The 24955-nt window shown below is 38.1% G+C and overlaps 1 protein-coding gene across 1 annotated transcript; it reads right to left on the reverse strand.

Moving 5' to 3' along the window:
* Window positions 1-7545: 7545 nt before the first annotated feature.
* Window positions 7546-24492, reverse strand: GABRA6 (gamma-aminobutyric acid type A receptor subunit alpha6). The gene is made up of 9 exons (XM_055429877.2): window positions 24455-24492; window positions 24139-24257; window positions 23491-23558; window positions 21108-21328; window positions 20940-21022; window positions 20492-20635; window positions 19602-19754; window positions 17858-18117; window positions 7546-7821 (listed from the first exon to the last, which is right to left on the reverse strand). Exons 1-9 carry the CDS (start codon window positions 24490-24492, stop codon window positions 7546-7548), a joined length of 1362 nt encoding a protein of 453 aa, XP_055285852.1.
* Between the last annotated feature and the right edge of the window lie 463 nt (window positions 24493-24955).

A 24955-nucleotide genomic window follows, 5' to 3' on the forward strand; every position in this document is an offset into this window, starting at 1 on the left:
GAGAGGTCTCTGAGATTTCCTCATTTCTTTTAATTTTTTTTTCTTTTTTCCTCCCTGTTTCATTTATTTCTATCTTCTAACTCACTTATTCTATCTTCTGCCTCTGTTATTCTACTGTTGTTTCCCTCCAGAGTGTTTTTTATCTTATCTATTGCATTATTCATTGTATATTGACTCCTTTTTATTTCTTCTAGATCCTTATTAAACCTTTCTTGCATCTTCTCAATCCTTTTCTCCAGGTTATTTATCTGTAACTCCAATTTGTTTTCAAGATTTTGGATCATTTTCACTATCATTGTGTGGAGTTCTTTATCAGGTAGGTTCCCTATCTCTTCCTCTTTTGTTTTGGTTGGTGGGCATTTGTCCTATTCCTTTATTTGCTGGGTATTTCTCTGCCTCTTCATCTTGCTTATATTGCTTTGTTTGGGGTGGCCTTTCCGTCTTCTGGCAGTTTGTGGAGTTCTCTTTATTGTGGAGTTTCCTCACTGTGGGTGAGGTTGGACGGGTAGCTTGTCAAGGTTCTCTGGTTAGGGAAGCTTGTGTCGGTGTTTTGGTGGTTGGAGCTGGATTTCTTCTCTCTGGAGTGCAATGAAGTGTCCAGTAATGAGTTATGAGGTGTCGGTGGGTTTGGAGTCACTTTGGGCAGCCTGTATATTGAAGCTCAGGTTTATTTTCCTGTGTTGCTGGAGAATTTGCGTGGTATGTCTTGCTCTGGAACTTGTTGACCCTTGGCTGGTGCTTGGTTTCAGTGTAGGTATGGAGGCATTTGATGAGCTCCTATTGAGTAATGTTCCCTGGAGTCAGGAGTTCTCTGGTGTTCTCAGGATTTGGACTTAAGCCTCCTGCCTCTGGTTTTCAGTCTTATTCTTGAAGTAGCCTCAAGACTTCTCCATCTGTCACTTCCAAGGTGGTTCCCTCTGTTTTAGCTTCTTCTGCTTGCTGGTCTCTTCAGTGTCTAATTTCCGCCCTGACACTAGGGAGCGGTGGTGGACACCTGGGGTAGATTCATGTCAATGTATGGCAAAACCAATACAATAATGTAAAGTAATTAGCCTCCAATTAAAATTAAAAATTTTTTTAAATAAATAAATATGCCAGTCACTGTTCTGAGCAATTTACAGATAAAAATTCATTTGATTTTAACATGGAACTGAGTTTTTATCAGTAAGGGTTTCTAATATGTCTCCTTGTTCCTATATGGTTCCGCCACCAGTTCATTGTGGCTTTTGTAATTCAATCATTAAAGAAGAATTTTCAAGAGCTTACACTGGACACCAAAATAATTTACATCTCAGACTCTGTTTGTGTGTAAGCTATTGTCTCTTAATTGCAAATCCACCCTTCTGTACTTGTGAACACTGGCATTAAACTGCGCAAATTTCATTTCTCCTTTTAAGGTGCTTCCCACTGAATTCTGAGAATAGGAGGCACTATAGGGAGATGTGAAGACAAAAGGAAAAGTAAGAAGTGTCTTTCTTATTCCATCCAAGTCTCTTGTATAAGGAGTGTCCTCATGTTGGCCCTCTACTTTGGCAGACCTCAACTCGGTTCTTACTGCATTCTGAGGAACAGCTTCATCATGCCCCGGGCATTGACCCCTTCTTAGAGGTCTGAGCCCCAGCCCTTGGGAATATTCCCCTAAGATGTCACCATGCAAATTGCAGCCTCACTTTCCCTGTTAATATCCTCACTTTTTCCTGTGATAGACATAGCAAGTGTAAGACTTTGACTTACATTGTAATTCTGAAGGCAGTATAATTAAAATATTTACCTACTCATGGTGACATCTGAGTGGACTTGAACAACTCTGAGAATCTTAGAACTCCAAGGCTCTCTAAGAGTTCTCAGTAGTGGAAGCAATCTGTCTGCCTGGATGTAAAAAAAACTGTCCTGCTCTGGGATTAAGACCCTTCAGTAATTCTGTGAGATAAAGAACTCCAGATCAACCATCTGGGATGCCAAAGACAGAAAAGGATAGTATCAATAAATAAAAAAGAAGTTATTTATATCAACTCCAGTAATGAATAACTAATTACAGAAATGGGGACTCCAGGAGTTGTATATAGCTTAACCCTTGCCTGGTATTATTTGGAGAGAGATAGATATATCTCTGTCTATCTGTGAATACCACATATACATTTAGATATATTAATATTTGTATATATTATGTACTTTCTTTTGACCTCCTCTATCCTATCCTCTTACTATTTTGTATAAAGGTGGTTTCACCATAGATAGATTTACAATTGAGTCTTTAGGAAACAGAATATTCAGATAGGACTGCAACTGTAATAGAAGATTAAATATCATCATAAATGGATGCTGTGATTGTTACTTAGAAATGAACATGATGGATGTTTGGATTTTGCGTATCTCCTTTTTGGACAAATGAAGAGAGCACTTTTTGTTTGTATAAAGAGTCATTGAATCTTATTGTGAAATTTTATGAATATGTACAGAAGTGTGTATATGGTACCAAATAACCACAGGAGTGAATTGTTTCAGTTATTAAGCACTTTTCTGTCAGTTCAAAATCTAACTTTCTATACTCTAAAATCACTGCAGATGCTGATTGCAGCCATGAAGTTAAAAGACACTTACTCCTTGGAAGGAAAATTATGACTAACCTAGATAGCATATTAAAAAGCAGAGACATTACTTTGCCAACAAAGGTCCATCTAGTCAAGGCTATGGTTTTTCCCGTGGTCATGTATGGATGTGAGAGTTGGACAGTGAAGAAAGCTGAACGTCGAAGAATTGATGCTTTTGAACTGTGGTGCTGGAGAAGACTCTTGAGAGTCCCTTGGACTGCAAGGAGATCCAGCCAGTCCATCCTAAAGGAGATCAATCCTGGGTGTTCATTGGAAGGACTGATGCTAAAGCTGAAACTGCAATACTTTGGCCACCTCATGCGAAGAGTTGACTCACTGGAAAAGACTCTGATGCTGGGAGGGATTGGGGTCGGGAGGAGAAGGGGACGACAGAGAATGAGATGGCTGGATGGCATCACCGACTCGATGGACATGAGTTTGAGTGAACTCCAGGAGTTGGTGATGGACAGAGAGGCCTGGCGTGCTGTGATTCATGGGGTCGCAAAGAGTCGGACATGACTGAGCGACTGAACTGAACTGATACTCTAAAAAGTTTGTGATGCTTCAGCTAAGCTGCTTAGTTTTCATTTTTCCTCTGCCAATAGGATTTCTATCAGCTTCTTTCAATAGGAGGAACTCAAGAGAGACTAGAAACCAGATGAAATGGGAAAGGAATAGTCTCCCTGTTACAGTCTTACTTTGCCTTTTAATGTCACCCTTCACCTTGAGACAGCAGTTGATTCCAGTCTCCAGTTTGGGTTCTCCGAGAACAAGGTCCGTTTTGCTCTCCCAAAGGTAGCAGCTTCAGTCTCTCCTCCGTGTGACTCTGCTCTCAAATGTGTAAGTGTCCTCTCACAAGCTCCTGAGATGCTATTAATAGCAGCAAGTAAGAAGGCCTCAGAGGTCTGAGACCTCGTTCTGAGCAACCTCTTCCCTGATTACCCATGATAATCACATAGTTGGGTGGTGACCTGTTCTTAGAGGTCTGATTCCCAGGTTTGGGGTTCTCTTCTTTGAGCTGCTGAACCCTACCATCCCCATTCAGGGGATGTCCTCTGTACAGATGATTTAGTCCAGCTCTTAAAGGCCTCTTGTGTAAGTTTTTACGTTCTCTTAACACTATCTTGTTAAGTTGTGATATGAGATGTGAGAGTTGAATGTGAGATATGGATGTGAGAGTTGGAGTATAAAGAAAGCTGATCGCTGAAGAATTGATGCTTTTGAACTGTGGTGCTGGAGAAGACTCTTGAGAGTCCCTTGGACTGCAAGGAGATCCAACCAGTCCATCCTAAAGGAGATCAATCCTGGGTGTTCATTGGTAAGGCTGATGTTGAAGCTGAAACTCCAATACTTTGGTCACCTGATGCGAAGAGCTGACTCATTTAAAAAGACCCTGATGCTGGGAAAGATTGAGGGCAGGAGGAGAAGGGGACGACAGAGGATGAGATGGTTGGATGGCATCACTGACTCAATGGAAATGAGTTTGTGTAAACTCCAGGAGTTGGTGATGGACAGGGAGGCCTGGCGTGCTGTGGTTCACAGGGTCGCAGAGTCAGTCACGACTGAGCTACTGAACTGAACTAACACTGTCTTCCTCCCTTTGGTGTCTGACTCCTTTAGTTACTATCTCTGTTACTTTAACAGCTTTTTCTGTATTAAATTCTCTCTATTGACATATCTTGTCTGATTTTTATTTTATGCAGTCTTAATTTGATCTCTAAGAATTGTATGAACCAGGATAAGTCATCTTCCCATTCAAATACTCAATCCCTTGTCTGTTTAACTATGGGGTGGGATTGTGGTTATAGAAGGAGGAGTATAAATAATACCTGGTCTTTCACAACTTTTTTTCTGAGAAATGCCAGTCAAGCATTTCCTTCTTGCAAAATAATACTTATGGCCATGTGGACTTGGGAAATGTTAACTACTCTAGAAAACTATGAGAGAATCACAATGTACATAAGCATAATCAAAGCTCTGAGAAGCCCAGCAGAAAAGAAAGCTATTTTGCTTTGATTCAACATCTCCCTCAAATTCTTTAACTCAGGAAACTTTTCTCTTTTCTGTTAACCTCTCTTACCGCTCTACGATATAGACTGAGAAATTCTTAGCAGTTCAAAAGTTTTGCACATTTTTTTTTCAAGATAGTTTCATTGAGGAGACATCTAATGCCTATAATATATAATAGTTTTAATGGGTTTTATTTATCTTTTTCAGCTCTAAGCATAGATGTTGACTGATAGTAATGTGCTTTGCAGTGAAATGTATAGTAAATGCTGAGGCAGGGCAGGAAGCATGTTAGAACACCAGGAAAATTATTTCAGGAAATGGAAGACAAAGTGAAAGAATTTTGTAGAGGATTATAGGACAGACTCACATATGGTTAAGAGAACAAGCTATGGATTCAACTGCTCAGGTATGACTCTCAGCTCTAGAACATGAGTACCACTTGATTCTGAACAAAATCATTCATCTTCACTGTCCCTGGGTTTCTTATCTTTAAATGGAGCTAACAGTAGTATATATTTCACAGGTTTGTAAAGAAATTAAGTATAACATAATATATAATGTGATTAACACCAACTTGCACTTAATTATTTCATGTATTCTCAAAAACAGGAAAAGGCCTTGTATAATGACTTAATTTAGATAATAAAAAATTAGTAATGAAGTGAATATTAGTTGCTCAAAATGGAAGGAAATTCAGAGGATGTCGATTCCATCCCCCTCATCCTAGAGAACTACATCTCCCAGAGTCTAAGAGATTTGGTCATAAAGCTAATTAATAGGGAAGTTAGATGGAGATTAGTTTCCTCACCCTTCAGTTCAGTTCAGTTCAGTCGCTCAGTCGTGTCTGACTCTTTGCGACCCCATGAATCACAGCACGCCAGGCCTCTCTGTCCATCACCAAGTCCCGGAGTTCACTCAAACTCATGTCCATTGAGTCAGTGATGCCATCCAGCCATCTCACTCTCTGTCGTCCCCTTCTCCTCCCACCCCCAATCTTTCCCAGCATCAGAGTCTATTTCAGTGAGTCAACTCTTCACATGAGGTGGCCAAAGTATTGGAGTTTCAGCCTTAGCATCAGTCCTTCCAATGAACACGCAGGATTGATCTTTAGAATGGACTGGTTGGATCTCCTTGCAGTCCAAGGGACTCTCAAGAGTCTTCTCCAGCACCACAGTTCAAAAGCATCAATTCTTCGGCGCTCAGCATTCTTCACTGTCCAACTCTCACATCCATACATGACCACGGGAAAAACCATAGCCTTGACTAGAAGGACCTTTGTTGGCAAAGTAATGTCTCTGCTTTTTAATATGCTATCTAGGTTGGTCATAACTTTCCTTCCAAGGAGTAAGCGTCTTTTAATTTCATGGCTGCAATCAGCATCTGCAGTGATTTTGGAGCCCAAAAAAATAAAGTCTGACACTGCTTCCACTGTTTCCCCATCTATTTCCCGTGAAGTGATGGGATCAGATGCCATGATCTTTGTTTTCTGAATGTTGAGCTTCAAGCCAACATTTTCACTCTCCTCTTTCACTTTCATCAAGAGGCTTTTGAGTTCCTCTTCACTTTCTGCCATAAGGGTGGTGTCATCTGCATATCTGAGGTTATTGATATTTCTCCTGGCAATCTGGATTTCAGCTTGTGCTTGTTCCAGCCCAGCGTTCCTCATGATGTACTCTGCATATAAGTTAAATAAGCAGGGTGACAATATACAACCTTGACACACTCCTTTTCCTATTTGGAACGAGTCTGTTGTTCCATGTCCAGTTCTAACTGTAGCTTCCTGACCTGCATACAAGTTTCTCAAAAGGCAGGTCAGGTGGTCTGGTATTCCCATCTCTTTCAGAATTTTCCACAGTTTATTGTGATCTCTTAGCAAATTTTAATTATACTATACAATGTTATCAACTATAGTCACCATTCATGCCCTATTTATCTTATAGCAGAAAGCATGTTGAGTGAGCAGAAAGGAGATGAAGGATTGGCTACTCAAATACAAACTCACATTATTTTTTTAGAACTGGATGACCAAGTCTGCTACTCATATTTTCTACCTCTCAGAATCCCGAGGGACACTAACACTGAGGAGGTAACCACTTCATTTCCCCATACTTGAGGAAACTCTTCTGAGCTTTATTAAACAGATCCAGAAAACTATGTTTATTATTGTTTTGTTTAGTGGTACACTTAGAAAGATAAAGAATATGAGATGTACGAACAGTCAGTCACAATATACAAGCCTTCTACCACTTCATGGAATTATGATGAACAAATTATTTTAATAGAAGAGCTTAATGAGATAAAGCAACACTGTACTTCAGTCCAACTGAAGCTAAATACAATGCATATATAGTTTATGATCTATGTATAATTCATGTGTATAAAAACAACATACTTTATTGACGTAAAATAGCACAGCAAGGTTTAAAACGAACGGCTAAGCTCAATGCAGGCTTTACAATGCCCTGAAAGCCATTTTACTAGCATAAAGGCCTCCAACATGCTGGTATTAATCTACTGATAAATATTTAGACTATTTATATTTTGTTCTCTTCAGAACTAAGCCAAAATAAATGTATTTTAAGGCAACCTTTAGAAGTGTCAGCATTTCATCTTTTATCTGCTTTGTGACAAATGTTATTCACAGTGACAATTAAAATATTGAACAATGAAGGACAAAGATTGGCAAATTCATCCTGAATCCATTGTATCCTTTTATAAAATTTTCTCTAATGTACAGAAAAGTCATATTCTTTAGCAACCTTCACCTTCCAATTGTGAACAGTAACATTATTGCTTTTCTGCCCATACAGGTTTACTCAAAGTTATATGTTAGAGATTTCAATTTTGATTTCATGTTCAGAAAAGCACCTATACAAGTCTCATTGCTATTTTTAAAAATTCAGAAAATGAGAAATTACAGAATACAGGTTATTATGGCTGCAAGCTATTCCACACTGTTGCTCACTTCCATTGTATCTTTGGAAAGATAAACTATCCAATATACAAGGTTGAATCCTGCAAATGCAACTGGGAAGAGAATCCGAGAATACTGGTCTATTTTACTGGTACTTCCAAAGCTTAGAGAGAGGGGTGGGGGGGTTACAGGTGTTGACTGTAAGATGGGAGTTCTTGTGAGGACTTTGCTGTCCTCAGGGGATGGAACTATTGGCAATGTCAGAGATGTGATTCTTTTCTTCAGATGGTACTTGGAATCAGGATGCTGTAGAGGAAAATATACATATATATTCTGCTTAGGTAAAGGAACAGACATTACTCATTCATTTTATCATCATTGACAGATGTTTGCTGACACTAATTATATAAGTTGAGCTTCCCTGTGACTCAGATGGTAAAGAGTCTGCCTGCAATGTGGGAGACCGGGGTTCAATCCCTGGGTCAGGAAGATCCCCTGGAGAAGGAAATGGCAACCCACTCCAGTACTCTTGCCTGGAAAATCCCATGGACGGAGGAACCTGGACAGCTACAGTCCATGGGGTCACAAAGAGTCAGACACAACTGAGCAACTTCACGTTCTTTCTTTTTCTTTCTATCATATAAGTTAAAGTACCAGCAAATTTTTATTCATTTTTTAAGTAGACCATTTTTAAAGTCTTTATTGAATTTGTTACACTATTGCTTCTGTTTTATGTTTAGATTTTATGGCCATGAGGCATGTGGGATCTTAGTTTCCTGATTAGAGATTGAACCTGTACCCCCCTGCACCTGCAATTAATTGGAAGGCAGAGTCCCAAACACTGGATCACCAGGGCAGTGTCATCAAATTCTTAATAATATTTGATAGTGCTACTTTTCCAAGAAGGTGGTAAAACAAATTCTAAAAACATTGATTTACTAACAGCCACTGATAGCTCAGTTGGTAAAGAACCTGCCTGCAATTCAGGAGACCCTGGTTGGATTCCTGGGTCAGGAAGTTCCCCTGGAGAAGGGATAGGCTATCCACTCCAGTATTCTTGCCTGGAGAATTCCATGGACTATATAGTTCATGAGGTCTCAAAGAGTCATACATGACTGAGCAAATTTCACTTAATATCCTATAATTTAATACATTAGCAATTGATGCCAAGCATGATCCATGTCCCAGGAACTGTGTTGAATATTGTACTATTAGGAAGAAATAAGCCAGATTATAAGGGTCTATCTACCCACTACCCCAGTTATGCATAAACCTATATGGCAATATGTATAGGCAATAAGAGGGAATGTCACGATGACAGGGAATTTCATTTTGGAATATGTGGGCAATTAGTTAATACCATAAAATAACAGCTCATTTAAATGATAGCATTCTAGGCACATTCCCAGCCTACAGCCTAATCATCACACGTTCATAAATCTGAACCAACTGAGGTATGAACAATAGCAAAAAATTTTAAAGTGCTCATGTACATTGAAAGCCAGGCACAAAGTAGAAATACCCTTACTATTCTTCCCTTGAAATATGACTGCCTCTTGGCCCAGAGTTCTGTATTGTGAGCTTTCTGCTTCCTATTCAGAACTTCTCTACTGTCTCCTTCCATCTTAAGTTACCAAAAATGATACATTTACTAACCTCAGAATTATTGTATGTTCTTTTCTATCATTAGCTTTTCTGTTCCACTGAAATCAGAGGACAACCAATTCTAGTCTTGAAAGGGATATTCAGTGCATTAAGTAACAGATGAGAAGCTGAGATCTAGATGTGGGAACTGCTTCACCCACGCTTTCACAGCCAGTAATAAACCACCCTGGTTAATCTCAGTGCTTGCTTTATTCCAGCATCTTCTCTTCTTTACTCTATAGTATTGATCCTGCTTCAGAGACTCTAATTCTGTTTACTTTAGACACCTTTCAGAATGGTGGAGACTAGGGAGGCTTCTTCTGATCATTACTTTTTCTTGTCTACAGCCTGTAATAATCACTCTCCTTGTGGCTGGGTTGTCCTTGCTGAGTCCCTGCCTTCACGTGCACGCTGTACATTATCCCTGCTCTTGTAAAACTGCCTTGTTTCCTCTCTGGCAGCAAAATCACCACTTTGCTGCCTGGCAGGGTGTGTTATTCACGTGGACAGACTCCCATGGCTTTAGACAGCAGCCCCATGGCAACAGCGTGAGGCGGCCGCCTCCCCGGAGCTGGTGGAACCACAGGACAGGAATGGCCCGCCGATGCAGTGACGCTTGGACTCTGGGAAAACAACAACCCTAAGAACTTCTCTCTCTACTCCTGAATTTTGCTTTTGATTTGTCGTGGATTTTGCTGAACATCTAAATAGTAATAGTCATCATAGAGAATTCCAGCCCACTGTGCTTTTGAGGGCCATAGTAAACCCTGTTTCTTTGCCAAAAGCAAGAATAAATCACTATAAAGTCTGATTTGACTTGACCATGGCGAATTTGAAGCAAAGAATATCTTTACCTGTTATCTGTTGACCAGATATTGGGCTAGGCACTGTGGACAGAAATAAATAAATCAAAGGTGTTGGAGGTAGAAGAGCGTTTCAAGTAGAAGATTGCCCAGTCTACTTATCTTAAATAGGAAATAAGTGACATTTTCTGCTCAAAATATGTGACAACCTACTTTGATTCTTTGCTTTATAAACCATTGTCACTCTCCTTTCATAAATTCTATTCATCCTCAAAGTCAATTTTAAGCTTCACTTTCTTACTGGAGCCTCCTTTCATTTCTCATGCCCTCATTGATCATCCTTTCTTTTCAGTGCCTACATCTGTAATATACAATTTTCAATCTAGATATTGATATAAGGGTATAATATCTGGCATTGTACACAGCTGTCTTGTGTGTTAGTCTGTTTTACAAATAAATTGTTAAACAACTGAAAAAACTGTGACAACTGAGGACAACTGTGCCTAGGGTCACCAATAGTGTGTGGATAGGGCCAGTGTAGTGGTATTTCAGTCTCAATATGTGCTGCCTGTCTTAGAAGATAAACATAACATTGTCAGCCAAAGCTTTCTATCATGTTTCCCAAATTCTAATTTGAATTTTCAACTATTATATGTGTTATCAAAATGTTCACCTGAAAGAAAAATGTGACACTGTTTAATCCTTTAAAGAGTTCTCCTCCTTCCAGATATACAGAACATTAAAATATTTTACTCTAATAAATTTTCTAAGTATCTTAATGGAGAATAAAGAGGGCAAGGCTTTAGAGAAGATCTTCTTTCTAAAGCTGTCTTGATTTTAAATAGCATGCATTGTCTGCCTGTCACCTATGTTTCTTTCATTTTAAGGGAGAAAGAGGGCAGACGTGAACAAGTTCATTGAGATGGAAAAGTGTAAATTATAATCTAGCATAAAAATATAATGTATTATTTATCTCCCTCTCTCTTTTGGAGATGTGGAGAGAAGTTATTTGTCAATCTCTTGGCATGTCACAGTGTCACAAATGACTTAATGAGAATTGCCAAATAGCCCTTGTTCAGAGTTAAGCAAGATCATTCAAGACCTAATGCATGAAAAATTTATGCATAATAGCATTAGTTTGGAATTAAACATCTCCTATGATAGGATCCTTCTTTTCCTCATCTGCTTCCCTAGGCAGTCTCTGTGGAGGGTTGCTTGGGAGTTAGAGGGCAACAGAGTCAGAAAGCCCTAGTCTGCAGTTCCACATTCACTACTTATCTGCATGGCAAAGGAGTCATAGATTCCTTTGCTAGAAACCTCCCTAAGCTTAAAGGGTCATAGATTTTCCCTAAGCTTAAAGTTTCCATCTTTAAAGTTAGAGACAATAATTATTTCATCTGTAAGGATTTTTTCCCTTCCTGTAAGAACTTGAGAAAGAAAATGTCTCTTCATTATATGCTTCCTGCCTACTTAGCTGTTACAACTCTCCTTGCTATCATATCTTCCCTGTAAACATTACTTCTGTTGTGCTTTATCCCCCGTCCTGACTTGAAATCTCCTTAATGCAGAAATTTCTCTTAATGATAGAGGGCATATTATTTTCATGTATAAGTACTCCAAACTGCCTAGCCAGTGCATGGAACACAGTGAATGCTTCATAAGCATATGTTAAATCAATAAATGAATGAAAATCTAAACATTTTCTGACTTTTCAGGCAAAGAGAAGGGAACATAATACTTCATGATTATTTTATATTTTAGCATATTGTTTATATTACATTATATTATACGCATTATATGCTTCCCAGGGGGCACTGGCGGTAAAGAACTTTCCTGCAAATGTAGGAGACATAGGAGACATGGGTTTGATCCCTGCGTCAGGAAGATCCCCTGGAGGAGGGCATAGCAACTCACTCCAATATTCTTGCCTGAGAATCCCCATGGACAGAGGATCCTGGTGGGCTACAGTCCAAAGGGTCACAAAGAGTTGGACACAACTGAAGCAACTTAGCACATAGGCACGCACATAGGTACCACATCTAAACACTTACCATTTACAAGCACTACCCGACACTCTGCCTGCATTATTTTGCTTATTTCTAGAAACAATCTCTAATGTAATAATATTTTGTTTTAGAGATGAGCTAATGAAGGTATAAGCAGGAAGCTCACACAAGTGATAAGTGGTAGCACCTAAATTCAATCTCTCTTAGAAGCCTAAGAGCAGCGGTCCCCAAGCTCTGGGTCACAGAGAGCTTGGGGACCCCTGTCAGATGAGAAGAGAAGCAGCAATAGATTAGAAATAAAGTGCACATTGAATGTAATGTGCTTGAATCTTCCCCAAACCATCCCCCATTCCCGGTTCATGGAAAAATTATCTTCCATGAAATCGTTTCCTTGGGACCACTGCTGAGAGCATAATCTTAATAAATACTGTTTTTCCTTCCCATCAGCTTTAGGGTTTAGGGCACGGTTGTTTCTCAGTCACAATGTTACTGACATATTGATACTTCTTAGTTGTGGGGACTGTCCTGTACATTATGGGGTGTTGAGTAGCATCCTTGTCCTCTACCCATAAGATACCTGTAGCACCCACATCCTCAAAGTTTTGACAACCAAAAATGTTCTGTATCATGACATATGTCCTCTGGGGACACCCACCATTGAGAATCACTGGTTTAGAATTACACTGTCTCATTATACAGCAATGGTTGGGGGGTTTCTGTGCTAAGTCACTTCAGTCGTGTCCAACTCTTTGTGACCCTATGAACTGTAGCTTGCCAGCCTTCTCTGTCCATGGGGATCTCCAGACAAGAACACTGGGGTGGGTTTTTGTGCCCTCCTCCAGGGGATCTTCCTGATTCAGGGATTGAACCCACATCTCTTATGTCTCCTGCATTGGCAGGCAGGTTTTTTACCACTAGTGCCACCTGGGAGGTTTCTAGCAGGCAACAAATACAAGGTTCTCAAGGAAATGCCAGAGAGCTGAATAACCCACACGCTGGATAATCAGTTCCTTGATAATTAGAAATCGGCAGTAAAGAGACTGGACATCTAAAATTTAGAAGGATCACAATGAGTTTCTAAAATGAAAAGAAAGCCACTTTTGCAAGCCATTCAAGCTACAGGTTTGCATCAGATTCTGCCTGCCCTATTGTAAGCTCAGCAGCTTCAGTTGATGGTAAAATAGGCTTTTGTCAGAGTACAGATGAGGGCTCAGCTTGGGGCTGTCACTGTTTTGAGTGGAACACCTGTGGTTTTGAATTTTTCCAGGGCTCCCCTGCTGCTCAGTGCCATCCTGCTTTTGGTATTTTTAGAGCATTGCTTTGTTTTAGGGAACGCCATATTGCAAAGGTACTTGGAGTCAAACTGGACATTGTGACAGTCAGTTATTTGATATAGGGATAAGGCATTTGGGAAGTACTAAGAGCAAGTTCAATACAATATTCAGTGAGTCTAATATATTAAAGAGGAGGGAGCAATGGGTTACCTCCGCGGGGAGATATTCCAACCAGGGCTGTGTTACTCTAGGGCAAACAAAGCATCTGCTTTTAACCGGGGCACCAAAAGCAAGAGAACGTATTTTTGAAAACATTTAATATTTGACAATTTTTAAAATAATAGTATTAATAATTATGGAGAAAACAAACTCTGTCAAATGTCCTTACACTTATAGCTGGTAGAACTGGGAGCAGAGACAATTCCAAAATATCTACGGAGAAGCAGCTTATTGGTAGCAATCTGGTAGGTCAGTGGTGCTAGAGACATGTCTGAAAACCAACTGAAATGTTTGGAGGGTCCTGATGGGGTTTTGATGGAAGGTATAGGAAAAGAGCTAATTGCCTACACTTCTCATCTGACCCACCACACCCTCTCTATAAGTTATATGATGATGGTGCTACCATGGGGAAGGGGCATCATGGTCTTTCTGGTGCTCAGAGTCTCTGCTGGTCTTAATTCAGCTGCTAATTCTTTGGAGTAATGATAGTACTCAAAGAAATCTCAGCAATATTAGGAACAGGGGAGGTAAATCTATGCTTCATATTTCTCTACACAGGTGAAGGGCAACATGGTTATGGCCCAGCAGATGTTTCAACCTTGAAAAGAGTACAGAAAGGACAATATGTCTTACTTCCCTCTCTGTGCCCAAGTTGCTCATAACTGACTTAGTGTCTCTAGATCAGGGCCAGGCTCATCTTTCTGTTCTCAACATAGGCACCACTTCCTCCAGAATCACCCCCTCCAGACTGAGCGAATATTCTTGCATGGTCCTTCTTCAGCCTACTATACATCTGTAACCACAACCTTTATCATAGTGCATTGTCATGGCTCTTTGATTTCCCTCTCTTCCTGCTTGATGGGTAGATCCATGACAGAAGAGACTCTATCGATGTTGCTTACTAATGAATTCTCAATGTTCTTCAAAGGATCTGCATATAAAGGCACTTAACAAATGCTTATGGTATGAATAATTTAAACACATAGGTACTCAATAAATTGGTGTCAGGTGACAAGAAAAATAAACCATGTAATCAGTATAAACACAGTTATTCTCTCAACTAATTAAATTCTGGTCAGCTTTATAGATAATTTGTGAAAAACATCATACCTGCCATGAAAAAGAGAAGTCATGTGTTAAGTAGTGGGGCAGAGGATTCATTCTTAAGAACTTGGTGGTGAGGACTTAGATGTTTAAAATAAAAAGAATACTAGGAAACATTCCAAAAGAGATCAGAATCTAAATTCAGTCTTATCTACAAAATAAATACACCCTAGACAAATAAGTTCTGAAACATAAATACAGGAGTACTTGATAATGCCTAAATAGCATACCATATAAAAACAATATGGAAAGATACCATATACGTGGGAAAGAATCACTGGACAATTTCTTCTCAAAAATCTAAAAATATAAAGTCTCCACTTTCAAATGTCTTAAAAACAGAAAGATTATTAATCTGTAGAACACTTCTGAAGATTTAGATTTAGTCTTTTCAGGTATGAGTACTAGATTTTAAATGTCTGAATTTATTTATCATTATTATAAATTTCAAGGTCAAATTCAAAGTGATAAAGTTTTCACATCCATTCTAACCAGTTTCCTGTGAAAAGCAATGTGCACTTTAAAACACACTATTTAGAATCACATGAAATATCCAAGCACTTAATGTCATTTCAACTTTGCCATATTGGTTTGCTATTTCAATGTTCAACCTACCCAAATAATGTTATTTTGATTACAACTGAATAGGCATTTTTAAATGTCATGGTATTTGAAAGAAAAAATGACCTTGTAATCATAATATACCACTGTGCTGTATAAATTCCAAATATGTAATTTATGTTTTTTCCTCTATATTATAAAAGGCAATTGCCAAGTTTTGACACAAATAAATAAAATGTACATGTTCTATGCAATCATCTGTATTTATTTCTTGATACTTACAAGGTTTATATTGTTAGGTTTGGTTACTTTTGGTTTTTATTTTTATACTTGGACTTAGCCTTTCAGAAACAAAAGTCTCCTTTTCATTGCCTTGAAATATTTTAAGTGGAGCCAGGTTTAGAAATATAATTTTTCATAGGGAAAAAAAGTCAACTTGCAAGGAAAAAAGTACGTTGAGGTGATTTGAATCCAATTTTTTTATACAAGTTCCCAAAGGACAATCTAATTATATGTTACTATTTTAGAACTATTGGAAGATAGTCTATATGAAGACCTGAGATCTTAAATTCCATCTTATTAATAAATTATACCTTTAAAATAATAAACTTAGGAATGGTAACTCTCTGCTTTCTCCAAGGATTTGAAATCATCCTTCTCAGTAATTCATATTTTTAAAAAATTGAAGTAAGGAAGTTGGTCTTTCCTTTTGTCTCAATATCAGATCAATGACTATATTCAAAATCACTTTTCTTACCCTTTTTCTCATGAATGTCCCCTCTTATTTTTACTGTACTTGTCTAATAAGACACTGTTAAATGGTATTTTTATAAATACTAGTTCTTCTTCCTTTCTAGATATATGTTAATATATGACCTTTGGGCAATATAATAGTTATGTGTCTATATAAGTACAGACAGGTTGTAGCATAATCACATGTTTTTACAAACAAAATAATTCTCAAAAATACTTGGAATTTATCTTTTGTGAAAAATATAATTTTTCACTCATTTGAACTAGGTCTTCAGACTAACATATTTTTGTTATAAATTTTTATGTTTGTGACCTTTGAAAACACATGTGTGGGGATGTGTGCATGCTCAGTCATGTCCAACTCTTTGCAACTTCATGGACTCTGTCCACAAGATTTCCTAAGGAAGAATACTGGAGTGGGGTGCTACTTCCTCCTCCAGGGGATCTTCCCAGCCCAGGGATCAAACCCACATCTCTGTTGTCTCCTGCATTTGCAGGTGGTTTCTTTACCACTAGCGCCACCCAAACATCATTAAATGAAAGAAAGAATTTTGGAAATCACCTTACCTACATTCAGAAAACGTTTCTTTTACCCAGTAGTATGTACTCTTTCATAGTTCAGTCTCTAAGAAAGTGCTGGGGAGGTTAGGGCGTCAGCATCTCTATAGATGTGAATATTAGGATTTCCGGAATCAATTCTTAGTTTTTCTAAGTGATTAATGTTTCCCTTCTCTGAGGCTCTGTTTTTTATTTTCAAGTGTAATTTGACTGGATTACTAGATGGCAGATTTCTTTTTTTAATGAGGTCTAATTTAAGGAAAAAAAATCTTTAAATGATGAATTGCCATTTATCATGGACTGGTCTTATCCTTTGGAGAAAATGCAAATTCTCAAACAAGTGTCTTAGTTTATCAAAGAGAAAAATGTCAATAAAAATGATCTTTTAAAGCCAATAAATAGCTCAGTATTTGGAAAATAAAATACATAGAGTGTTATAAATTTTATCATAAAATTTAAGCACGGATTAACTGGTTTTGTGATTTGGAAACATTTGTGAGAATTGATCAATTATAAAGAAATTGCCAATTCAAATTGTCTACATTACTTGATTTTGCAGAGCAAAATTTTCCTTTTTTCAAGAGTTATAGTTTGGAGTTTGTATTGAAGTAAAAATTTATACTTGTCAATCAATTCTGCAATCCTTTTTTAAGAAGTACATGCAACTAAATTGTGAGAGTTTATTCATATACATAATTGAAATTTGAGGGCATATTTATGACCCTTGAATAATTAATGTTATCATTTATTTTTTATTAAAAACTCTTTGGGGACCAGCATTTAGTCACCACAAATCTAAACTTAATTTTATAGGTATTTTTCACTGATTAAGTCTTTGGAAAAATTAATATACATAAACTATGCATATTATATACATAAAACATGAATGTGAACATGAGAATGTTTTCATGTGAATCAAAAACTTGGCTTATGACTCAGGATTCACAGAATCTAATATACACATCTTGCCCTTCTGGATTAAAGCAACAAGTGGATTTCTAACAAAAATTGTTCATAGGAGTTCCTGTTTGTTTCCTTCAGACTCTGGAGCCTCATTAGGAATGTTTTTTTTCCTTTCTTTTTTAACTTTATTCTCCCTGGTCGGTATTTGGGAACCCGTTCAAAATAAAAAAAGAAAAGAAACATCTAAAGGCTGAGAATTTTCTCGTCTCCTCAGAGAACTTGGAATCTGCCAGTACTAGTGAGGATGATGAAAGAGGAATACCAAAAGTTTAGAGCAAAGATAAATGACAGATTGTTGCTTGACTTTTTCCTGTGAAGTTGGAGAAGTTGGCCTTGGAACCAAAGTTACATAACTTTATTACTAATATTACTTTTGGGCTATCTAGTTGTTTGCAATAACTGTTCAGGCTGCCTTTTCCTATACAGTGTGGGTAACGTTAGAAAAGTAAACAATTACCAAAACAATCTCAGCTTCCAGGGGTTCAGTCGCTTTTGCTATTGTCACTGGGGTTGAGGCTGCAATCTGTGCCTTCCTTTTGGCCTTTTGTGTCTGAAGATTGGTAAAGTAGTTGACAGCAGCAAACTCAATAAGAGCAGAGAAGACGAAAGCAAAGCAAACAGCTATGAACCAATCCATGGCAGTTGCATAAGACACTTTTGGCAGGGAGTGCCGGGCACTGATGCTTAAAGTGGTCATGGTTAAAACAGTGGTGATTCCTAAAATGAAACAGAATAAGAAATGCAGTATTAGCATTTGCAATCGAATAACAGGCTCAATAGGAACTTGTTGGAGAAGATTTCAGTTGCAAGTGTAATTTTTGTTATTTTATTATTTTTAATTCTTCACAATTATTATCATAGGCATTCATATTTTTGTATCCTTCAATACCTTGCATACATTGTAGCTGCTCAAAAAGTTATTTTTTGAAGTGATTTAGTTTAACAATAATAATATAATAATAATAAATAGTACATGAGTAATACAATCATGAACTTCTGATCATATTTAATGCTGATATATTTCATCATATTAATAAGTATTTGTTTAGATGATAAATATAAAATTAGATTTCACAATATTTTAATTTCTAGATTTGTTTTAAGGTAAAATATTTAATCACAAGAAAATAATTTCTTCACTCATCTTGCAGCAGTTTTCTGTCTTGGACGATTTATATAATCCAAAGATGGTTAGCATCATTATATATATATATATTCTTTTATAATTTGCAGAAAGAGATCTGTTTTAGTATGGTAAATTAAAAAGTCAAAATTCATCTGAGATTTCAATTAAACTCAGGTCTTCCCTGCTGCTGCTGCTGCTAAGTCACTTCAGTCGTGTCCGACTCTGTGTGACCCCATAGACGGTAGCCCACCAGGCTCCCCCGTCCCTGGGATTCTCCAGGCAAGAACACTGGAGTGGGTTGCCATTTCCTTCTCCAATGCAGGAGAGTGAAAAGTGAAAATGAAGTCGCTCAGCCGTGTCCGACCCTTAGCAACCCCACGGACTGCAGCCTACCAGGCTCCTCCATCCGTGGGATTTTCCAGGCAATAGTACTGGAGTGGCTTGCCATTGCCTTCTCCACAGGTCTTCCCTACGAACTACTAAACTTATAATCATGAAAGCTGAGAAAAAAAATTGGGTTTTGTTACAGAAGATATTTTTGTTACAGCTCTTTTTCTTATTTAATTTTGTTCCATCACACTGTTAGTGTTTCCATACAGCATTAATGTAACTAAATATTTAGGCTGAACAATAGGAAATTGGTGATATTTAACTATTTTTAGACCTAAAAAATGACAAATTTTTTATGATCCTACCTAATAAAAGGGAGATATATTTTGTCTGTATTCATGGGTTCAATATAACTTTTATTTTCATTGAATTACATGTCATTTTAAATTTTCTACTTTTTCTAGTTATGAAAAAGCAAATTGAGATAAGAAATTCTCCAAAATAGGGCACGTGAAAGTCATAGGAAACCAGCCAGAATTCTTGCTGAGACAAATCTTTTGTTGATTCACCACACAAACTGTGATAAGATGAAGTTTACTTTATGTGAAACATGTGTCTGAATGAGATAGGAGTTTATTTCCTTTGCAGATTAAAAAAGTTCACTGGTGTGAATATTCCCCTTAAAATACACAAGCAATGTGAGCTGGAGGATGATGGAAAGTAGAGCCCAAAGAGTGAAACATACCAAAGACAGTTCTGGCTGGAACAGACTCCTTATTAATCCAGAAAGACACCTGGGAAAGAATGACTGTCATAATGCAAGGAGTATAGATCTGTATCATGAAGTAGCCCATCTTCCTTTGCAAGTGGAAATAAACAGTCATTATTATGTATTCACCTGTTGGAAGACAGGTATGTCAGTATTATTGCTGTTGACAACGTGCAAGAAGAGTGCAGTTAGAAATAAATCTTACAAATCCTTAAATTAATATGTGTAGGAGGAAAACAAGCAAAGACATTTTTCAATGTATGACAAAGTCGATCAGCAGATGATAAATGCATCAGCTCATTGTTTTCTGTGGAGTTCTTTGTGTCACATACATACAAAACTACTCATTCCAAGGCTATACAAATCTTTATATACGCACATTGTTGCAAAACCCATCTTAAAGCTACTCATCACTTTAAAAGAGACATAGGTGTATAGAACAGTCTTTGGGACTCTGTGGGACAGGGTGAAGGTGGGATGATTTGGGAGCATGGCATTGTAGCATGTATATTATCATATGTGAAATGAATCACCAGTCCAGGTTCGACGCATGATACAGGATGCTTGGGGCTGGGGCACGGGGAATGACCTAGAGGGAGGATATGGGGAAGAGGGAGGGGGGAGGGGGTTTCAAGAAAGGGAACACATGTACACCCAGGGCAGATTCGTGTCAATGTATGGCAAAACCAACCAATATATTAATGTAAGGTAATTTGCCTCCAATAAAAATAAATAAATAAATAAAATAAAAAAACTGCAAGTTTAGCTGAGGATGGCTAATGCAGAGGAAAAACAAATACATATTTTGAAAAGGTGCACTGGAGTCACCTTGTAGGATTCCATTCACACGTTGGTTAAATTCTTACCTGTGTTAGATTTAATTGTTTCACTAGATACTGTTTGTCCAATCAGATCATACTGAAGGAGGCTTGAGGATTCTTCTGGGACTTCCACTGAGTAAAGTGGTCCTTTTTTCCATGTATATATGATTTCACTTTTGGGGTAAGCATCTGAATTTTTTAAACAAATTGCAGTAAATCTGGCTAGTTGTGTGGGTTTTTTTTTCTTTCAAAGCAAATCTTTTCAATTATGAAAAGAAAATACAAGCATACATTAAAAAAATATTTTTATTTAATCCTGGCGACCAAAACCTCTATGTATAAGACTGACAGACATGATTAAGTAAGTTAATTCTAGGAATTATACAGAGAATATCAGAGTAGTAATTCTCTTTTGCTTTCCAGCCTGACTAAAACCAAATAATTATGTATTTTGAATACATTATTTAACTCTCAGAAGCATTTTGTCACTTACAACTGCCAAATTTTAGCGGACAAGCATGCCCATCCATAGGGAAGTTAACCAGTTTCATAGGACAGTCAGCATTGATGGTAAGCCTAAGGAATATTGAAATAAATGGTTCTGAGTTAGTATGAGGGACAAATCCTTTGAGCAGAGGACAAAGAATTGGGGAAGCCTCACCTCATGGTGTATAGAATGGTTCCATTCTGCATTATTCTGAAGAGTTTATTAGGCGTTGTCATGTTGTGAGCAATTGATTTTTTGCCATTCCTGAAGAAAGTGTCAGGTGTCCAGATTTTACTGACCATCAGGTTATTCAAACTCAAAATCTCAGTTGGCCCTCCAAACTTCAACCTCTCATCTGTCCAAGTCTGGCGGAAAAAAACGTCCATCGTGTACTCCTAAGAGAAAGTAAGATATTCAAGCATGCTGGGTAGATGGTTTATTAAGAATAGTTTATTCTCTAGCTTACATACCCAATACTAAAATTTAAGAAATAAAGCAACTTTTTATGACAATAGCCTATCAGGAGAACTATAACCAGTGAATTATTATTTTTCACACTGTAAGACTGTAATATTATTATAGACAATAGTGTTGATATTGTATAAACCTCCCTTCTCTACCTTCACCTTCAACATTCTTCCTTTTTTCTATCAGTAATCCATGTCTCTATCTACTGACTTCCTGATTTCTTCTTGTTTAATTTAGAATAAAAATATAAGATTTAATCTAGGTTTTGTGTTGGCCTTCCTACCATCAATTAGTATAATCATTCCTCTTAGCAACTTGTTTACCTTCAAAAATATATCTGAGCAACACAGTGCTACTTAGCACAGTTCCAAGTATAGAGAAACTTTACTTGATAAGCATATTTTGTCTGCACATCATAATTATTTTATGTAGTTCTTAGAGAACATAAAAGCAAATATTACCATGATTACTCAAACAGAGCCTCATTTAAGTATGCATAATCAAAATTATGTTTTAATTTGTGGCTTTTATGAAATAACATTAAGAACTTAAGTATTATGATAAAGGCCTTTGCAAAAGTCAATGATAAATAGCAACTTATAATTATGTCAAAATATTGCCAAGAATTGCTTTGTATCCTTTATATGTTCCTTTATGAGACCTATTACTGCAAGTGGTGATTATATTTTAAAAATATAATTTGATATACAATATATCCATATAATGGTGATCCAGGCTATAACAAGCCTCTCTTGTATAAATACACTTAAAAAAGAGACACACGCATAAAATAAAGTTCTAAGTGTCCCCAGATTTCAATGCTACAGTAGAATGTAGTTGTGATTATTTATTCTTGGTGTGGTGGTGGTTTAGTTGCTAAGTCGTGTCCGACTCTTGCAACCCCATGGACTGTAGCCCCCCAGGCTTCTCTGTCCATGGGATTTTCCAGGCAAGAAGACTGGAGTGGATTGCCGTTTCTTTCTCCAGGAGATCCTCCTGACCCAGGGATTGAACCCAGGTCTCCCGCATTGCAGGGAGATTCTTTACCGACTGAGCTATGAGGGAAGCCCATTATTCTTGGTGTGAGTCATACTCAGATGAAAAAGTTGATAGTTAAATTATTGAGGATTCTGAAGAAATGCTAACTCCTTTCTCTCAACTCTTAAGACATTTATCTCCTAAAGTGCTCCTTAGTCTCTGCCCTCTTCCTTGTTATTTTTTTCATACTCTTTTCTCCTTTCCTTTCTCTTCCCCTTTTAACTCCTTTCCCCCTTTTTACATTTCTCTTCCTTTCTTTTCTGCTTATATTCTCAGCTCAAAAAGCAGAAAATGAAAGTCTTTAATAATTGTTAATCTAGAATTACCTCCCCCTAGTACATTTAATGCAACACTTTAAAGAGTTATGTTTTCCTTCAGTTTTAGTATTTATATTTTATTTTTAGGGGGACATACTACCTGAAAAACATGAAAGAATATCATGATACACTTTGTTCTAAAAAACTGGTTCAGTTTTTCATTGCCACTTACTATAAATACCCTCTTACGAATCCTACAGCCATCTGTACCTGGAACAGAGTTCCCAGAACACCTACTGGTCCATTTGCAAACATAAAAGGTGGAATGCATTAGTCTTTCCAAAGGACTCCCTTTACTGTTTTAATAACATGTACTGAGAATGGTGCACTGCCAAAGCAGCCACGTTTTATGTTTAATAGGTCTTCTCAATATACTCTTACATGGCATTCCATCTTTGCTATTTTTTTTACTCCTCCATAAATTTCCTAAAACTTCATAAAGATGGGGGAGAATCTTCTCTTTTTAAGGAGGAATCGGCGCTTGATATGTGAACAGAAGAGAGGATATCATCTTAAAAGTCTCCTCAGATTCATGTTCAAGCAGAGCCTTTAGTGAAATGTGAAGGAGATTTGGCCAGTAATCTGCTCTAATGGCCATTCCTTCCCAGCATGAGTGCATGTATTGCTTTTAGATCTGGAGCCAAGTTTGGTAACAATGTCCATTATCATTCATTCTGGGACTCAGTCCTTTCCTCCTTTAGGCTCACTCCTTTTCTCACTCTGAGCTCACTCACCATCTCCACGTCTGACACGGGCCCAAAACTTGTCACGTAAATGTCTGTTTTGACTTCAGTGACAGCACCTGAAATTAGCCCAAAGAGACATTTATCATCAATGATGTTAAGGGGATTGAACGGAACAACTGTTTCACAAAGTCCCTTCTCTCAGCCAGAATCTACAACCCATCCTAAAATAATTCCAGTAGCAAGGGTCCTTTGGTTTTTCAACTCTTAAAAACTCCGATTAATTGCATTATTTTCAATTTATTCCGGCCAAATTGCAAAGTTTAAGGAATGAAAGAAAACTGGGTTAGTATTCTGACAACTACAGTAATAATTAATGTTTAGTGATAGCTTTAATGGAACAAATGCTTAAAACCGTGTTTTATATGAAGAATCTCATTTACATTCACACACCCTATGAGACAAGCACTGTTTGTATACCCCACCACTGTTGAGAAAGTGGAGGCTTAGAGAGTTCAAGTGACTCATATGTAAGGTCAGAATTGAGGGAGCAACAGAGACTGGATGGCCCCTTGCCCCAACCCCAGTGCCCTGCAACTTCCCACTCTGCCATCCTGAGGCCTCTGGGCCTTGGACTGGCACTAAGGGGGAAGAAGGGCATATATGTCACTGTAGTCTAGAAAGGACTCTGCCTCTTACCTCCAAATCCCGGTCGCAGCCGATTGTCGTAGCCTTCAAGCAAGTTGTCCAGGATCCGACTGATGTTTTTGGAATAGAAGTTTCCTTCATCTTCAAGTTTCCCTAGGGCATTTTCTACCCTGTGAGTAGACAGTCAGTGATCCTCCCTCCCAGCCTCAGAGAAAATAAGCTGTTCATTCCAGCCTCACCTACCCCACCATATAGATGAGCCATGCCATCCAGGCTGCTTCTATGATTTGGTATAGAAGTCACCCAGTGGATGTATGCTTGCCCTTTCCTTGGAGCTAAAAGGAAAAGTCAGAAAACAAAGTCTTACCAGAGAACAATGTACAGACAGGGCAGAGGCGACACCATCCTGCAGTGCACTGAGATGCCCAGCTCGCCCTCCTCCTGCCTTCTCCTCCTCCCAGCCAGTTCCCCTTTTCCAGTTAACTAGAGCGCTCTCCGGGACCACTCATAGCCCTGCTTGTTTGTGTCCAGCCAGTAATCCAGTAGATGAAGATGAAAATGTTGCCAGCTAAATGTGGAGGGTTCCCCTTGATCTCTTCACTCTCCGTTCTGTCCTTTCATGTGGAACAAGGTGGTTTGGGGTCTTAGAGTATGTCCCAGTGGACATTTATCCTCCTCTGACTGACTCAGTTGGGGAATGAGAGTCTGGAGGGACAATGCATGGTCAGAGAGCAGTGACAATAATCAAATAAGGCATTAGGGGAGATTAGAAGGGAGAAATTCACTGCTAGTTTTGGCATGGACTTAGCAGGGCCCTGTGAGGAAATCTGGACAGCAGTGGCATCTTGCTGATTGAGATTATGTTCCA

The sequence above is a fragment of the Moschus berezovskii genome, chromosome 8, assembly GCF_049115385.1.
Source record: "Moschus berezovskii isolate FMDL1 chromosome 8, NW_MosBer_1.0, whole genome shotgun sequence".
Taxonomy (NCBI): domain Eukaryota; kingdom Metazoa; phylum Chordata; class Mammalia; order Artiodactyla; family Moschidae; genus Moschus; species Moschus berezovskii.

Coding starts and splice junctions, on each gene's coding strand:
- GABRA6 (XM_055429877.2), bottom strand. CDS start 24,492: ATGGTGTCGCCTCTGCCCTGTCTGTACATTGTTCTCTG. Junction 21,023..21,107: donor ACCATTCTATACACCATGAG/GTGAGGCTTCCC, acceptor AATATTCCTTAG/GCTTACCATCAATGCTGACT. Junction 7,822..17,857: donor TGGAAGCTGAGATTGTTTTG/GTAATTGTTTAC, acceptor TTTCCTCTACAG/CATCCTGATTCCAAGTACCA.